This window comes from Ovis aries, chromosome 14 (assembly GCF_016772045.2).
Source record: "Ovis aries strain OAR_USU_Benz2616 breed Rambouillet chromosome 14, ARS-UI_Ramb_v3.0, whole genome shotgun sequence".
Classification (NCBI taxonomy): domain Eukaryota; kingdom Metazoa; phylum Chordata; class Mammalia; order Artiodactyla; family Bovidae; genus Ovis; species Ovis aries.
In genome coordinates this window covers 53,771,778-53,789,186 of record NC_056067.1, presented here as the reverse complement: position 1 = coordinate 53,789,186, position 17,409 = coordinate 53,771,778, and the positions used below count along the sequence as shown (strand labels likewise).

Below are 17,409 nucleotides of genomic sequence, written 5' to 3'. Positions count from 1 at the left end.
CCCAGGCGCTGGCCACTCTGGTTTCTGGCGAGAGATCTCTCAAGTCTCCTCTTGTAAGGACACTAATCCTCTTAGACCAGGGCCCCACCCATATGACTTCAATTAACCTCAATAGAGGGAAAACCAGCCACAGAGGCATGTCTAGAGAGGGAAGGTTACGAAAAGTGGGGATCTGCCATGTGGGAGGGGAAACAACATATGAGGCAGCAGGAACAGTGATGAGGGGAGACCTCGGGGCATGAAATGGCAAAGGGGGAAGAGAGATGAGGCTGGAATGGCTGCCAGGACCGGCAAGTGACCCATCTGCTCACCATTTCTGGCATTTTTCCACTTCTGGCCTTAATCCAGCCCCCTCCCCCCAACATGCTGAATTACATACACACCTCCAGCCTTTCAGGTCTAGAGGTTTAGGTGAACCCATTAGCATTATGAGAGACTGGGCACATATGTAGAGAAAGGAAGCCCCGCACGGAGGAAGATTTGCAGAAAGGCAGCTAGATCAACTGCAACTGTTTAAGATCAAGTGCTTTCAAGTCTTCAAGGGTCAGAACTGTTCTCCACACAGTACCCAAGGTTGTTTCATTAAACAAAGGCCAATTACTGTCCCTTCACTTAAAATCCTCCAATGGCTTCTTACCTCACTCAGAATCAAAGCCAAGGTCCTTAACCAGGAACGCTTCGGCCTCAGGAATTTTACACTTGATGCTGTCTGGAAGGTTCTTCCTGGGTAACTGCATGTCTCTCTTCCTCACTGACTTCAGGCTCTCATCACAAGGCTCTCTCACCCAGCCCCCCATCTAAAGTTTTAACACTCACCCCGGACACTTCGCATACCACTCTCCTGCTTCATTTTTCTCCTCTCAAGCACTAATCATGAAGATTCTTTATACTCTGTTTGTCACTGTCTCCTCCACCAGAACGCACTGCATGCCGCACGAGGGCAAGGGTCTCGTATCGTTTGTCCAATGCTGTACCATCAGCATCTTCCGCAGCACATGGCACACAGTACAGGCGGTGCTCGGGATCAGTGTGCTGAATGAATGAGAAAGGACAGGATCCTCACGCACTCCAGTCCTCTGGCACTCTGGAACCAGGCAGAGCAATAAATGTACAGAGTTATCTAACGAGTGAGGTAATACAGAGCTGAAGACGGCTCTGCAGAAAAAAAGATCCCCAAGGACACGTAACAAACGTCCTGATTGTAAGGGGTGAACACCTACAGAGGGATCAAAAACCAATCCAAGAAATGACTTCAGTCAAGCAAGAAGTCACTACTGAAAATTTCTCCACAAAATGACAAGGTCTCCCCTTTTCTGAGTGTTTAGGATGTGCCAGACCAAGTACCTTATACACATGATCTCATTCAGTCCTTATAACCCTAATAAGGTGGGTATTCTCATTAGCTGCATTTGACAGAGGAAGCACAGACCTCAGAGATGTGAAGCAGTTTAACTAAGAAATGCAGCCGAGCTGGGCTTGAGAACCAGGTATGACCAGTTCCAAAGTCCATGCTTGACCCGCCTGGCTCGCAAGCCCTTTGAAACTCAGAAAGTGAGTCAAGGGGCTGCTCTTCCTGGAGGGAGAGGCCTGGGCTGGACCTGGAAGTGAGGTACCTCTGCAGGGGGGAGGGGAACAAAGCCCAGTGAAGGAGAGGGTTTGGCAAGCTGAGAGGCCCAGTGGGAGCGAAGACACACTGTGGCGTCAGAACTAAGAGCAGGAGCGACAAAAGCTATCTGACCACTTACAACCTGCCAGGTACTATTGTAAGGGTTTTTTTTAACATACTGAATGCCCTCAGTGATTCAAAGTAGTACCATTGTCCTCATCTTACAGTCAAGGAAACTGAGTCACAGAGAGGTTAACACTAGTTCACAAGAAGCAAAACAGAGATTTGGATCCAGGCAGCCTGGCTCCAGGTTCATACTGTACAGATTAGGCAGTAGCGAAAAAAAAGGGGGGGAAAGGTCATCAAAGCACATGCGCCACGAATGTGCCCACGCGCACCGTCCCCACAGGCACACAGCGAAGCTCTCCCATGGCTTCGCCACGGCCCGCCCCCAGTTACTAATAACAGCTGCAATCTGTCCTCTCCCCGTCTCCACCCCCTGCCTTCATCTGCCCTGATGCGCTTGTTGCCAGGCTGTTTCCCAAAGGCCCCTGATCTAATGGCAAGCGTTTCTCCCCAAAGATGCTCCCCTCAATTAGTGGTGAAATTTAAATCTGCCATGCAGACAGCACTCTGCTCATTTACCCAGGCAAACAAGCTCAATAAGGAGGAAGGTCACAGCTCTAAGTATTTGTCAAAGAGCATTTTACAGAGGCCTTCCATTTGCACAGAGGAGCCATGGACCACCTCTGACCTGCGAACAAAGCAGACAAGCTGATCTCCAGCCCCGGCTGCAGGGCTCCACGCTCACCCCTGGAGACTCTGGGGGAAGAGCCTCGCTTTCAGACTCTGCCTCACCCTTCCTCCCCTCACAAACTGCCCTCGGGGTTGAACCTTTCATTGCAGAGTCTCACTGGAAGGTGTCAACAGGAACACCTACTTATCTGCACCACAAATGGCTAAAACTGAATCTGCGCAATGCCCCATGATGGCCTGTCAAGTAAAACCCACGGGATTATCAGGATCTGTGCTAACCACAGTCTCAGCTCAGAACCACAAGGAGAGCCCCAGCAGAGAGCTACACCACAAGGTACTGGAAGAATTCAAGATTCGTCCAGCCAGGCACACTCTGCAATAGGAATGATCTAGCTGCTAAAACAATGTATGACACAGCTGTGTGTACCCACAGCCACTTCTGCCAGAACTACCCCCTACCCCTCAAAAGATGGGAAACACAAAGCCATAAATAGGTAGCAGAGATCCCCTTACTGCTTTAGCTCTCAGCCTCACTGACTTATTGCCTCTTCAAGAACGGATATGTGCTTCAAGACAGCTTCTAAACCAACGTGTTCAACACACTAAAAATCATGATTAAAAACGCCCTCACCCCTCGGTATACAATCGCAGTACATGAGTGTACATACATGCACCAAATTTCAGAGACAAGAGTGTTCACAGCAGCACTATTCATAACAGCCCCAACTGGCAAGTGCCCAAATATCCATGAAGAACAGAATGAATAAATCAGTAGTGGGCGAGTCACATGATGGAACAATATACAGCAATAAGAATGAGTGAGTCACGCAGTCATGAGTGAGTTTACAGATCCACCCACAGATAAATCGCAGACATAATGCTGAGTCAAAGAAGCGAGGCCACAGCGATGCATTTGGGATGAGGCCATCAGTGAAGTATAAAAGCAGGCAGAACTGCTCTGTAACTGCCAGAAGCCAGGGCAGTGGTGACCGTGCTAAGTTTGGGAGGGAGTTGGTCATCTTCGGTACTGGGTACTGGTTATACAGGTGTATGCAGTCAGTGGTTATTCACTGAGCTGTACTCAGCACGAGGGCCCTTTTCTTAATGGATACTATAGTGTGCTGTTCCTTGCTGTTCAGCTGCTAAGCTGTATCCAACTCTTTGCAACCCCGTGGACTGCGGTATGCCAGGCTTCCCTGTCCTTCACTATCTCCTCGAGTTTGCTCAAGCTCCTGTCCATTGAGTCAGTGATATATACTTTAATGGAAAGTTTTAAAAAAACTGCTTACGGGGAATTCCCTGGTGGTTCAGTGATTAGGACTCTGTGCTGCTACTGCAGACGGCATGGGTTCAATCCCTGGTTGGGGAAGTAAGATCCCACAAGTCTACGTGGCTAGTAAATAAATAAACAAACAACTAAATAAAAACACGATTCTGCCACCTCCTCCTTTCCCATTAAAAAAAATTTACAAATTAAAAACAAAAAATTAAACAACCACAACTGCCTATAGCCGCTGTCCAACCTCATCCATTACTGTTTTGGGGAGTGTACTGTGGGGCCCTCCACAACCACAGGAGCTCAGTAACAGGAGCCACAAAACGATGGCCAGCACAGACTGAATACTGCACACCAGGCACTATGCTAAGAACATTACACACACAAGTTCATTTCCTTCTAAAAAATTCCCCTTCAAAGAGCTATTATTTTTATTCCCAACTTGAAGGAACAGGAACGAGGCTTAGACAGCTTAAGGTCAGCTACTGCTTGGGAAAGTCAGGACACCAGAGGTGACTCAAAAGCTCACGGACTTAACCCTTGGCTACCTGAATGGGAAAGGGGTTCACATTATAAGCACAGAAACTGCACTGTGCCCCCATTTTTCTTTTTCATGACACTGACCTTTTTATTGAGTCCAGGCCAACTGTCTTGTAAACTGTATCACACTCAGATTCTGTCTGATTATTTCCTCACGTTAAGATTCAGACTAAGTGCTTCTGGCAAGGAGGCACACAATGTTAGGATGAACTGCTTCTGGGGTGCCAGTCCTGATTACTTTTTGATTAAGTGGTAACCCCCCACATCTCTCCATTTAAAGGTATATTTTTCCTTTACAATTAGTAATGCATTGGTTGCTATTTTGAGACCATGCAAACATCAAGTTCCCTCTGCACTTTTTCTCAGTGACTAACCATTGAGGCATAATTTACATATAATAAACAGTACACATTAGAAGTGTACAGCTTAAGGGACTTGCCTGGTGGTAGAGTGCTAAGAGTCTGCCTTCTGATGCGGGGGACACGGGTTCGATCCCCGGTTGGGGAACTAAGACTCCACGTGTGGTAGGGCAACTAGATCCGCACTACAACTAGAGAGCCCGTGTGCTGCAGGAAGCGCCACAGCCAGGACCGCACGCAGCCAAAGGCACACGATCTCGTGATCCTGGAATTCATACACGCGAGTAAAATCGGCATCACAGACCATCACCCCAGAAGGTCTCCCATGGCCCTTTGCAATCAATCGTTCTTGTCACCCCCAGCTCCCAGGCAACCGCTGATCCGCCTCCTGTCACTACAGATTAGTGTGCACTTTCCAGAGCCGTCTAGAAATGGAACCATAATTCGCAGTCTTTTGGTCTGGCTTCCATCCCTCTCAGCATCTAATGATCCTGAGGCCTGACAGTGTAGCCGGTGTAGCAGTAACTCATCCCTTTTGGCTTCCGAGTAGTACTCCAAGGGGTGGTGGTTTGTTTATTCACCTGAACAGCAGAGGTGAGGGTTCTGACTGCTCCCTATCGTCACCTGGTCCTGTCAGTTGTGTTATTCTCCAGTGACTTTAAAATCCAATCACGTTCCTTGCTTGAATTAATTATTCATTCGTGTAATTATGCCTATCTCCTCCACCCCTGGATATCATGAGGCCAACTTTAGTTCAACACAGTGCCTAGCATTAATGAATATAGTAATGGATTAATCCAATAAATATCTGCTGACTAAAGGGAATCTGCCATCCTCCACCACCACAAGATGGTAAGCTAAATATTTTTAAACCTATTAATGAATTATCAGGACATTTCTGTCTTTCTACAACCACTTGGGACTCTATCTGGATTTTTCTACTCCATCAGAAATGAAATGTCAAGCTTGACTATCAAGGAGTGCCCCTGGAAGTCAGATAGGAAAAAAACCTCTTGTATTACACAGCCTGTTTTGTACAGGAACTGAAACCCCAACACAGGGTAGTGTGGTTCAATGCCAGACCCTCCCACAAAGAGCTTTTGAAAATAAATGTGAATTTCAGGGGCAATGCTGTGCCCAGGCAGTGCTACCTTGAAAGGCAGAGTGCTGGAGCTCTTACCAGATTTGGAGGTAGGACTCCTCCCAGAGAGCAGGGGAAGAGAATACAAATGCTGCCGCCTTCTCTCCAGCCAAGCTAACCCTGCACTTTATTGACACTGAGGTCCTCCCTGCAATGATAAAAGACCATGCTGACCCCTGACTGCACCTCCCGAGAGTCACCTTCCCTCATGTGGGTTCTTACAGCAAGAAAACAATCTTGAGTGAGATGAGATCACGGATGCCAAGTGCCCAGTACAGCACCTGGAACACGGCAAGCACTCAACGAATAAATGTGTCAGGGATAGAAGACGGGGAGAGTTAACATGATGTCAGGCCATCTTTGGCATTATTATTCTACACAGCTGCAGGCCTCCTTGACTACATGGAGTTTCTCACTCCATACAGACCAACAGAAATTAACCATACCAGGGCCTACCAGTTATTTACACGGTACAGTCTGAATACATTATAATTCAAGATGCAAAGAGGGAGGGGCCTTGTGTCCAAATGAAGCTGCTTCTCCCTCGGAACAATTCTTCTCAGCTGCCTGTGGCACCCGCTGCAGGCGCTGTGGACTGCTCACCTCTCAGTAAGCAAAGTGATGAGGAAAAGGACTGCTGGATGCCAAGGAAGTCTGCCACTGCGACCCTGTCCCCTCCTCCCACTGCCCAAAGAAAAAGATTAGAAGTCACAGAGAGAGCAAGAAGATTTGACCTTACACACCATTCAAAGAACTCATTCCTAGAGAATGCTATTTTTAGTGAAATGGCCCACACACGAGGCTGAGGGCCTGGGGAGCCCGTGCCGCAGAGCACGGACGAGCAGGCCCGGGGCTCTCAGTCTGCAGTGCGTTAGCCCCTCCGGGACGGGGAGGGGCGACCCCTTCTGCAGTGCATTAGCCCTTCCGGGACGGGGAGGGGTGACCCCTGGAAGCTCCCTTGGGGAGCGAGCATCTGTGTCACGGGGCTGTTTCTCCCAACTTGGGGAAGGGAGCCTTGACTCAAAACTGGCCCAGAGACTCGGGATTTAAAGCCTCAGTTTTGTGAGGTGTAAAGACAGCATCCTTATCCTCAGAAACTAGTCTCAGGATGGTGAACAGGCTCTCCAAGTGAGTCCTCCCCCCAACTCCAGGGAGATAAACTGTCTAGAAGTGAATATTCCCACTCCCTGCCCGGCACAGAGACGTGAGGTCAGCTGGGCCGAGGCGCCCTTGCACTGAGAAGTCACACTGCTGTGGAAGGGAAGCAGGGACCCCACGGCCCCGACCAATTTCTCACATGGGTGAAAACTGGAAGAAAAAGTTCCCTACCAAAAAAAAAAAAAAAAAAGGCCAGTCCGACCCACAGCCAGTGCCTCCGCCCACTTCTGGGCGGACCCCAGAAAGGCTGCAGGAGGAGGTGCCTTTCCCAGCCCGCTATGCGACCAGAGCTGGGAGACGGAGAGCCTAACATCCCACGAGCACGGGGAGCGCAAGGGCTGGCCCTGGGCTGGGCTGGGCTAAAGTGCAGGTTGATCTGAACACTTTTCTACCCGCTGGCCCTTTCTTGAACACATTCCAATTTTAGAAAATATGGAACAAGGATAAATGAACTGGTCAGAAAGCTCAGGGAAAAAACCAGGTGCAAACCAGAGCCAATCTCCACCCACAACGTGACAAGCTGACCTAAGGATACGGAGGAGGCGCTCCAACAGAGCCCTGGGAACTCGGGGCAGCGCACCTGGAGGCGAGAAGGCAGCAGCCCTTTCTTCCTGGTTCGCATCCAGCAAGAGCAGACAAACTGCTCACACAGTGTGGGATCGCGGTCCAGCAGTCCCAGGAAGACGGGACTGGCTGCAAAGCTCCTCTCCCCATTTTCCCAGGGACCCCCGTGTGCCCAACTCTTGCCACCCTTTCTCAGGTCAAAGGTTAAAACACAGTCAGCTTGGAGATTAAATCTTAAAAGATGATGCACAAGAAACATAGTGTTTAAAACAAAAAACAAGCTGTCGAACAGCAATGTGACCTCATGTTTTTAAACATTTTTGGGGACAGCATTAGCAGAAAATATAATCCAACTATTAATGCAGATTACTTCTGGAGAGCTGGGATTATAAGGGACTTTCTGTTACATACCTACACAGTACCTGTTTATAATAATTAATTATTTTATAGTGAACAAGTGTATTGCTCTCATACTTTTTTTTTTTGGCCGTGCTGCACAGCTTGCAGGATCTTAGTTCCCTGACCAGGGAATGAACCCAAGCCCCCTGCCTTGGACCCCAAAAAAATACTGTTAAGGTGACAGGATGGCTGAAGTGGTCCCCACTCACAACGTTCACACCAGTTCCTCTACTGCAAGGCTCTGCCTGGGCTCCCACTGTGACACTGGCTGTGAAGCAGCAAGCGAGTAGCCACAGAGACTCTGGGGTACGGAAGGCCTCCCTGTGGCTGGCGGAACGCCAGCTCCCAGGCACTGCCCCTCAAAGTCACCATGCAGTGTTTTATTTGCCTGGATGAGCACAGTGCCGAGACGCAGGAGATGGACACAGAAACGGGACACAGTGACGTCTGACTCTGAACCGCACGGACCAGCCTGACAAACAAGCTTCATCTGGAATACATCTGAATCGGCTGCAAGTGACTGCCCGGACTACCATGTAGAAATGGGGTCGTGTGGTAACAATGTCTACCATGAGTAAGGCGGGGTGGGGGGGTGGTCAGGTGGCAGCGCAGACTTCCCCCAAGAAAGTGCAAGTTCAAGACTTACAGACATGGCTGCCAGGGGGAGGGATGGAGGAAGGGACAGCAGGGAGTATGGGATGGACATTCACTCAGGGACAGCAGGGAGTATGGGATGGACATTCACTCAGGGCTGAATTTAAACTGGACAACCACCAAGGACTACTGCGCAGCACAGGGAGCTCTGCTCGGTGTTATACGGCAGCCTGGAGCAGCACAGGGGGCTCTGCTCGGTGTTATACGGCAGCCTGGAGCAGCACAGGGAGCTCTGCTCGGTGTTATACGGCAGCCTGGAGCAGCACAGGGAGCTCTGCTCGGTGTTATACGGCAGCCTGGAGCAGCACAGGGAGCTCTGCTCGGTGTTATACGGCAGCCTGGAGGGCGAGGGCTTGCGGGAGAATGGGTGCGCGTGTTATGTACGGCTGAGTCCCCTTGCTGTCCGGCTGAAACTATCACAACACTGGTAATTAGCTATACTCTAATATAAAACAAAAAGTTTAAAGAGGAAGCATAAGTTCAGTATAAATCAGTCCAGGCTAGGGAAAAAACCTGATCCATAATTTATTCATTCTCCAAAATGTAAGCGAGTCCCTGCGCCCACTTCACAGCTGTGCTCTGTCCAGGGAGGGAGTAGGTGGCACTGCTGCCCGCCACCGTGTCTGCGGCCTGGCCTTCAGCTCACGCAGGAGCCACGTGACGATGAGGCGGTGGCCCGGGTGTCAGAAGCGGGCCAAGGACACTGGAGAGGCACAGATAGCGCATCGCAGAAGGGGGCAGTCCACAGGACAACTGTCTAGACTCTTCACAAAGAGTCAGCATTAAAAGAAGGAAGGCAGAGAGAACCGTTCTCAACCGGAAGGGACTAAGGAGGCAATTGCTAATTGCACTGTGAATACTGATAGGATTCTAGCACAAAAAATTCAGCTAAGAGGCAGTTTTAAGTCAACTGAGTACATCTGAGTCAACACAGACAGCATTAGAAATGCTCTTGAATTAATGTTAATATTCTTAAAGAAGTCTGAGCGCCAAAGAATTGATGCTTTTGAACTGTGGTGTTGGAGAACACTCTTGAGTCCCTTGGATTGCAAGGAGATCAAACCAGTCAATCCTAAAGAAAATCAATCCTGAATATTCATTGGAAGGACTAACGCTGAAGCTCCAATACTCTGGCCACCTGACATGAAGAGCTCATTCATTGGAAAAGACCCTGATGCTGGGAAAGACTGAACACAGGAAGAGAAGGGGGCGACAGAGGATGAGATGGTTGGATGGCATCACCGACTCGATGGACATGAGTTTGAGCAAGCTCTGGGAGTTGGTGACGGATGGGGAAGCCTGGCGTGCTGCAGTCCATGGGGTCACAGAGTCAGACACAACTAACTGAACAATTCTTAAAATTGATAATGTTACTGAAGTTATGGGGGGAAAAGTTCTTAAGCTTAGGGATATATCCTGAGATTTTCTGGGAGTAAAGTGACATGGTATCTGCACCTCACTTTCAAATGGCTTAACAACAATACAAATTGCGGGGAGAAAAGGTTAAAGGGGCAAAATGGTAACCACTGGTGAATACTGGGAGATTACTGTACTATTCTTTCCGTGGATTTTATCATTTTCAAATTTAAAAGTCAGGGAGGAAAGAGAAGAGTCATAACTCGGTAAAGCTGACCAGCAACAGGAAGACCAAACACACTCCGGGTGAAGCTGAGCATGACGAGCAGCCCACACGGAGCACTTCCTCGGGCCAGGCGCCACACGCACTGCCCGACGCACAAGGCCCCCTGAGCCCCAGCAGCCAGGGGGCCAGTCCCGCCATCACCTTCAGTTCACAGATGAGCGGGCGGCAGAGCGGAGATCTGAACGCGGTCTAACTGCAAATCTGAAGCGATGTCTCACTCTTCCCAAATGCCTCTCCCAGCAGGAGAAAATGCTACAGGGGCCGGACAACAGAGGAACGGCTGAACTATCGGTGATACAGCCATGTAACGGAACACTGTACAGCAGTTAAAAGTCGTATTTTCACAGGGTGCTTAACGACAGGGGAACATGCTCACAAAACAATGTGTGGTTTAAACAACAATGGATCTCAAACAATGGTCCTTTGATACAACTCTTAGTTACTGAGGTCTTTTTTCTGCAGGGACACAGGAGGAAGCTGGTAACCTCAGAGCTCTTCAGCGTCATCTGGGTTATGCTGCACAGTTCTGGAGAACTATACTACCACATAATCCGAGTGATGTCAAATCAAACACCTATCACAGGCACAGGGGACCCCCTGCTAGCTCAGCTGCCAACAAGTCCGCCTGCAGTGCGGAGACCCCGGTTCGATCCCTGGGTCGGGAAGATTCCCTGGTGAAGGGAGAGGCCACCCACTCCAGCGTTCTTGGGCTTCCCTGGTAGCTGAGACGGTAAAGGATCCGCCTGCGATGTGGGAGACCTGGGTTTGATCCCTGGGTTGAGACGATCCCCTGGAGAGGGGCACGGCAACCCACTCCAACATTCTTGCCTGGAGAATCGCCATGGACAGAGGAGTCTGGAGAGCTCCAGTCCAAGGGTCACAGAGAGTCAGAGACGACTGAGTGACTAAGCACACACACAGGCAGGGAAATGAGACTATAAGGTGACCCATCAGAACACCCACAGTGGTTCCCATTAAGTGGAAGATCAATGAATCTTTAAATTCTTTTTCACAGTTTCTGCCTTCTGTTGAATTTTTACAACAAACACGCTTAGATTTTAGGAAGCCGAAAACAAGTTCTTTTAGGAAACTGAGTACTCAAGGACATCTGCTTCCAGCGCACATTAAGCTCACAGATACCACATCTAAAATTTTTCTTGAAATTCTATAAAAATAGAAATTAATGCCAATGAAGGGAAGCATGTGACTACAATTTGTGACTAGAATTTAAGGGGAGAAGGTAAGAAAGAAGAAAACAATGGAATTACGGTATTCTAGGTTGAAAACCAATCACTCCACCAACTAGCGGACATTGTGTGCTGGGCTCTCAGAGTCCAGAGGACAGAGAATCCTGTTCTCAGGACTGAAACGTGCTGAGCAAAGCTGCCAGGGAGGTTACACTCCAGGGGCTCCTGGGGGTGGAAGAGTCTTGAAGAATGAGGACAAGTTCCAGAGGCAAGGAGGGATGTGGGACACATTTCAAACCACACAGAGGACATAAGCAGGGCAGAGAAATTCTGCCCTGGTCACACCCTTCTAATACACTGTGTATTCTTGTAAAACAATTTTTAAATTAATGCCTGCAGTCATATAAAGCAAAGAAGGGGGAGGGAGGGAGCGAAAGAGGAAAGGACTGAGGGAAGAAGGCAGGCAGACAACCACGGCAGGACTGTGTGCAGGAGGGAGGAGTCGGCATCTGGGAGGCAATGAGGAAGCAAGAGGTTTGCAGGAGAGGGACTATCACAGAACTGGGATGGACCGAGGAGGAGCGTGATGGTGGAGCAGGAGAAACGAAGTGGAGGAGACAGAGCCAAGCGATGACGGAGGGGAGAGACATACTTGGGAACTGATGCAATGAGTCAGAGAGGACGCTCAAGTTCCAAGCTCTGGGGTGTCAGGGTGAGCAATGGGGCATCTAATGGAACTTTAAGAGAAGCAGAGGCTCAGTGGGGGCTGCTGGTGACCTGGGGGCAGGGCTGAAGAGGTCACGCCTGAAGAGATCACGCCTGAAAGGACTCTCGGGTGAGAAACAGTATTGAGAAGTGCTGGATGGAAAAAAAGCTAAGCCCAGTCTAAGAGTCGGGAGAACCAGGATGGGAACGATAGATTGAGCCCACTGAGGTGCTAAGCTAGGGGGCGCTCCCCTAGCGGATGACTTCAAGCATTTGTTGCTACCACAGGCGAGCCAGTCCAGTAGCCCAGTCCTAGGAGGCTCCCCTGGAATCCTAACCAATAAATAAAGAAGGAATTAGAGCGATCGTTGTCTCAGGGAAGAAGCATCAATGGATGCTAAAATTATGTGTGTGTGTTAGTCGCTCAGTCATGTCTGACTCTTTGCAACCCCATGGACTGTAGAGGACCCCACGCTTCTCTGTCCATGGGATTCTCCAGGCGAGAATATTGGAGTGGGTTGCCATGCCCTCCTCCAGGGGATCTTCCCGACTCAGGGACTGAACCCGGGTCTCCTGCATTGGCAGGAGGATTCTTTACTGTCTGAGCCACCAAGAAAGGTGAAAACAGTAGGAGAAAACAGGTATTTACACAGTCTCAAAGCATCTCCCTACAAAGTACTTATTCAGGTAACTGGAGAAAGAGTAGCTTTACAGTAAAGAAGCTCAGCAGACACCACCACCTTAATCAAGGGATCAACGAGAAGATCTCCAGTGACGGGACACACTGACAACACACGCCACTTGGTATGATGCTCTGAGGACACAGCCTCGCTTCCCTGACGTTTCTTCCAAAAGGGCAACCATGAGCCTAATCGTAAGGAAACATAAAAAAAAACCCAAGTTGAGGAAGCTCCAAATGACTAATCTGTGCTTTTAAAAATCATCGAGACCATGAAAAACAGACCAACGGAACTGTTCAAGATTAAAGGAGACTGAAGAGACCCCATGACTGAATGCACCGTGTGGCCTGAGATCAGCTTCTGCACCAAAAAAGGCTCTGCCTTTTGCTATTACAGGATGTCGATGTGGCAACTAATGAAATGAATAGGTTAGTACTGGGTATTAACGTCATAATTTTGATAACTGCATGGTGGTTACATAAAGAGAATGCTTTCAGGGAACATCCACTGAAGTGTTTAGAAGTAAAGGTGTATCATGTCTGTGGCTTTCAACCATTTCAGAAAAAAGACACACAGACAATGCAGGGCAGGGACCCATGAGACAGGCAATGTGGTAACATGTTACCGTTTAAGGAACCTGGAATTGCAACTTTTAAATTTCTTATGGCTTACATTTTGGTAACTTTCTTATAAATCTGAAATTACTTCAAAATAAAGTTAGGGAACAACCCCTCTAAATGATACAAACTATCTCTCTCAAGTGTTGGGTCAACAAGGAGAGGCTTGAATTACCCAAACTTGCTTCCTGCACACTTCCTCCCTGCCCAAGGCAGAGGTGCAGGAAGAAGCTGATATAAAACCAAGGTCAAGAAAGTGGACCCTGACAAAAGGTTCTGGGTACAGGACAAAACTGCAGATCTGTCATAATTATGCGAAGTCAATCCTGGGGTGACCGAGGAAACCCTGGTAACAACTCAAAGTCTACGGAGCACGTAATTTGAAATCCAGTTCCCCTGATTTGGCACAACCTGAGTAAATATTAACACCATCACTCAGCTTAATATGCTACTGAAATTATCAGCAGGCTGTCCATACCACACAATACTTAATATCATTACAGGTAATACCAAAATTAGAAAGAACACAGAGAGAGATTATAATCTCTACCTTGGTTTCAAATTAGTACAAACCTATAATATTCTTGAGCTCAACTCCTAAAGCTCGAGAATCCACATAACCATGTGCCCACTATACTTCCTCCTCAAAGCTCATCAGCTTTCACAGTATCCAGGAGAAAATCAAGGGACACAAGGAAGCTCCAGGGATTACAAAAGAAATGCCAAGGATGGGAGCTCCCTGGAGGTCCAATGGTTAGGGCTCTGTGCTTTCACTGCCGGGGACTGAATTCAATCCCTGGTCGGGGAACTAAGATCTCATAAGTCATGGGACATGGCCAAAAAGGAAAAAAAAGTGTGTGGGGGGCGGAAGGGAGAAACGACAAGGAGACACGTTACATTAGAGGAGCTCTAAACGAACAAAATACGTTTTTTTAAAACAGGTAGAACTTTATCACTTCAAGAGCAACACAGAAAATTTTAAGACACTCAGCATTTGGGATAACACCAAGGTGTTAATGGAATTGGAAATGTAGCTGCTTGATAAGATGGTATCTAAGGATTCATTTTCTTACTGCAGGAAAAAAACTATCAATATATGAATCTCAGGCACCTGACTGATGGCCAACTACACATTTCTTCTGTTCAACCAAAATGTGTTACTATTTGTGTCCAGAACAGCGTCGAGGTCACTGATAAATGAGCTTCTTTCCCTGCTGAGAGACCTAGAGGGACAGACAGGCCGCACGCTAGACAGGGGGCTGGGGGCGCGGGTATTCTAACCAGCTTCAGCTGCGGTCCTGACGGCACGGCTGCTCTCCTCCCGTGCACCCAAAGGCCTCGCAACTACACAAAGACGGAGGAGCCCCAAGTCCAACAGCTGTTGGGATTACTCAGCACCTTCTCGGAAAGCATCTCACGGAAACGAGACAGGATTCCAGAATCTCCAGATGGCTTACCCTCTAGCAAGCAGCCCGCAGACAGTGGAAACGGCCGCTTCTCTGAGGTGACATTTACCTGTGGCTTCAATGTACTCGATGCATCGCTCGATGAACACGGGAATCGGCTTCTCCGGAGTCACCACGGTCGTCAAGGGCACCCCGAAATAGTTACTCTCCCAGGCTGCCTTTGCGATCGACGGCCGGGGCTTGGGCTTTGGTTTCTGTCCAGGAAAGAGGGAAAAAAAACAGGAAAACAAAGTGAGTCTCAACACACACGTCAGACATCAGTAAGGCTTCCAGAGGGGAACTCACAGTGGCATGGAAACTTAGAAAAGAGACTTCAAGCGGGATAAAGAGACTCACCTACTCATCTCATTCCTCCAAGTATCACATAAGACGCTGGCAAGTTGCCAAGTAGTCACACCTTGAGTGTGAAACTGCATTATCAGAACAAAGGTGTTTACAAGAAACAGGCCATGTTTATTTAACAACAATGAGAGGACTGGCCAACATCCTTTATCAGGCATGCAATGGAGTAAACAGGAAATATTCCAAACATTCCACACAGATAATAGATACTATACACTCAAAAGATAGCTAAAATCTTTTTAAAAGATTAAAAAGTGGAATTGAAAACTAGTAATTTCCTCCTTCCAGACAAGAGAGCACACGTTCTGCTGCAAATTCCCAGGAAGAACTCGCTCTCATCTATCATTCTGGGGTTAATTCCCAATGGCTTCTGCACTGGGAGAGGGTGAAACCAACTAATCAGACAAGACAAATAAGATGATCCTTCGTTCCTTCCTAGAAGTCACCTCGCTCAAGCAGTAGGAGTAGGAGAAGCAGCAACAGCTACTGGAGAGCTTACTACGTACCAAGGAAGTTCCAGATACCGTTTCTATTCAACCTTGCGGCGTTCCACTTAACCAAGGAAAATGTCTCACAGGACCTAGCAAGTAAGCGACAGTGCGAGGATTCAGACTCAGGAGGGTCTGTCTCCAAAGTCCATGCTCATAAACATTACTGAGATATTTCGCTCCAAAATTATTCAAATCTTTTATTTTGAAGATTACACGAGGAAAAAAAAAATGCTCTAGACCAATGCTAAGTTTTCTAAAGCTACAGAAATATACCTGAAATTTTGGCCTGTTGTTAAAGTACCTACTGAAGAGGAGGATAACCAAATAGGATCAAGGTAAAGGTACCCAGGTATATCTCTAGCAATTCAGTTTTATTAACAAATTTATGACACCAGAAGGGCAGGTTTATTTACCAATATGTCCAACTTTTAAAAGTACTTAGGGATCTTTGGATAAAGTCCACTAAAAGGGACAGCTAACTAGCTTAAATAGGTCGGTATCAATCATTCCCTTTCCTCATCCTGCTCATCCTCATTCCTTTTCGTATCCCCTTTACATGGGAATAAATCACTTCCTATTTAGTCTGAGATTCGCTGAGGACTTCCTCTGCAAACATGTGGCAAAAAAAAAAAAAACAAAAAACAAAAACAGGTGAGAATAAAATGCACTCAAAAGAACAAGGCTACTCTGGGTTGCTGGCTGATACTATCTCATATGACAGACCAAAGGCCAAGCGGTCCAACCCGCATACATCTCGCCAACTGATCTGGAGAACGGTAATGCCATGTGAATGGGTCCAAGGGTCCCAGAGAAGAACCTGCTCTCCACACAGCCTACCCATCCCTGTCGCTGCAAGACGCCCATTCCCGGTGAAACCACTGCCACAGTCTCTCAGCTTGTGGGGCGTGGCTGCTGCTAGCTCCCCGTTCAGACTGCCTGAGGCAAACAGGCCCTGACTTCACACTTTTTATCAAAGAAGTATGGAAAAGAAAGTGACTTACAATTTATCTTCACATGAAATAACTTAACCAACCTGGCCTCTCTCCAGCATCTTCTACTTACATGAAGTACAACATAACATAAAGGATTTAAGCTTCCAAATCTAACAGAATTTGGGTTTGACTCCCAGGTGACAGGTTCTATGTGGTCAAGCTGCTTAGCACCCCGGGGACAGTACCCTCCTCACAAGGCGGTCCTGAGGGTGAAGTGATATGATGTACTGGAAGTGGCTCGGTGCCCAGAGGACACAGTCGCCCAAGAGTGTGAGCTGTTACTAAAAGAGGAGGACTGAGCGTTTTCCATCATTACACACAGCAGCAACCGGACAACAATGAGTCAACTGAGGCTCTCTCTTAAGGCCGCAGCATTTAAACGATAAGCTGCAGGGTCTGAACACACAAGGAAGACCATCTGGATTTAAGTGGCATTCTTTTGGCCAACCCCAATCCGGCAGAATCTGCCAGTCGAAACTACCACAACAATACCATTGTTCTTCAGTAAAACCTTGAGGCTTCCAAATAAACTGCTGTTATGGAATGGAAAAAAAAACTTCAAGAGAGCTGCCAGGAAGCTATTTCTAATCACTATAACGCCTCTGACCACAGTTCTAGTAAACAGACAGTAAACCTTAATGTCATACTTCCTCCACCCTCTCAATACTCGAGCTGATGAAGTGTGTTCTAACAGTTTAAGTTAGCTAGAAAGTTTAACTTCCATCACCTGAACTAAGTACCGGATTCTGTTTTAAATTCTTTATATGTATATTTCATTCCAGATTCACAATAGATCTGTGGGTACGGGTGTTTAAAACTCTATTTCACAGATGA

The 17,409-nt window shown here is 47.9% G+C and overlaps 1 protein-coding gene across 3 annotated transcripts in view; it reads right to left on the bottom strand.

Moving 5' to 3' along the window:
• Positions 1 to 17,409, bottom strand: part of ARHGAP35 (Rho GTPase activating protein 35) — a 115,032-nt gene that overhangs the window by 44,285 nt on the left and 53,338 nt on the right. For 2 of the 3 annotated variants that reach the window (XR_003591585.3, XM_004015332.6), the window contains exon 3: positions 14,800 to 14,944. Coding sequence is in view for 1 of the 3 variants with exons in the window: in XM_004015332.6 (XP_004015381.1) it covers positions 14,800 to 14,944 (145 nt within the window). In the remaining 2 variants the exon portion in view is untranslated. Of the gene's footprint in view, positions 1 to 14,741; positions 14,945 to 17,409 lie in introns of all 3 variants that reach the window. The other variant, XR_009596227.1, reaches the window with a different exon arrangement.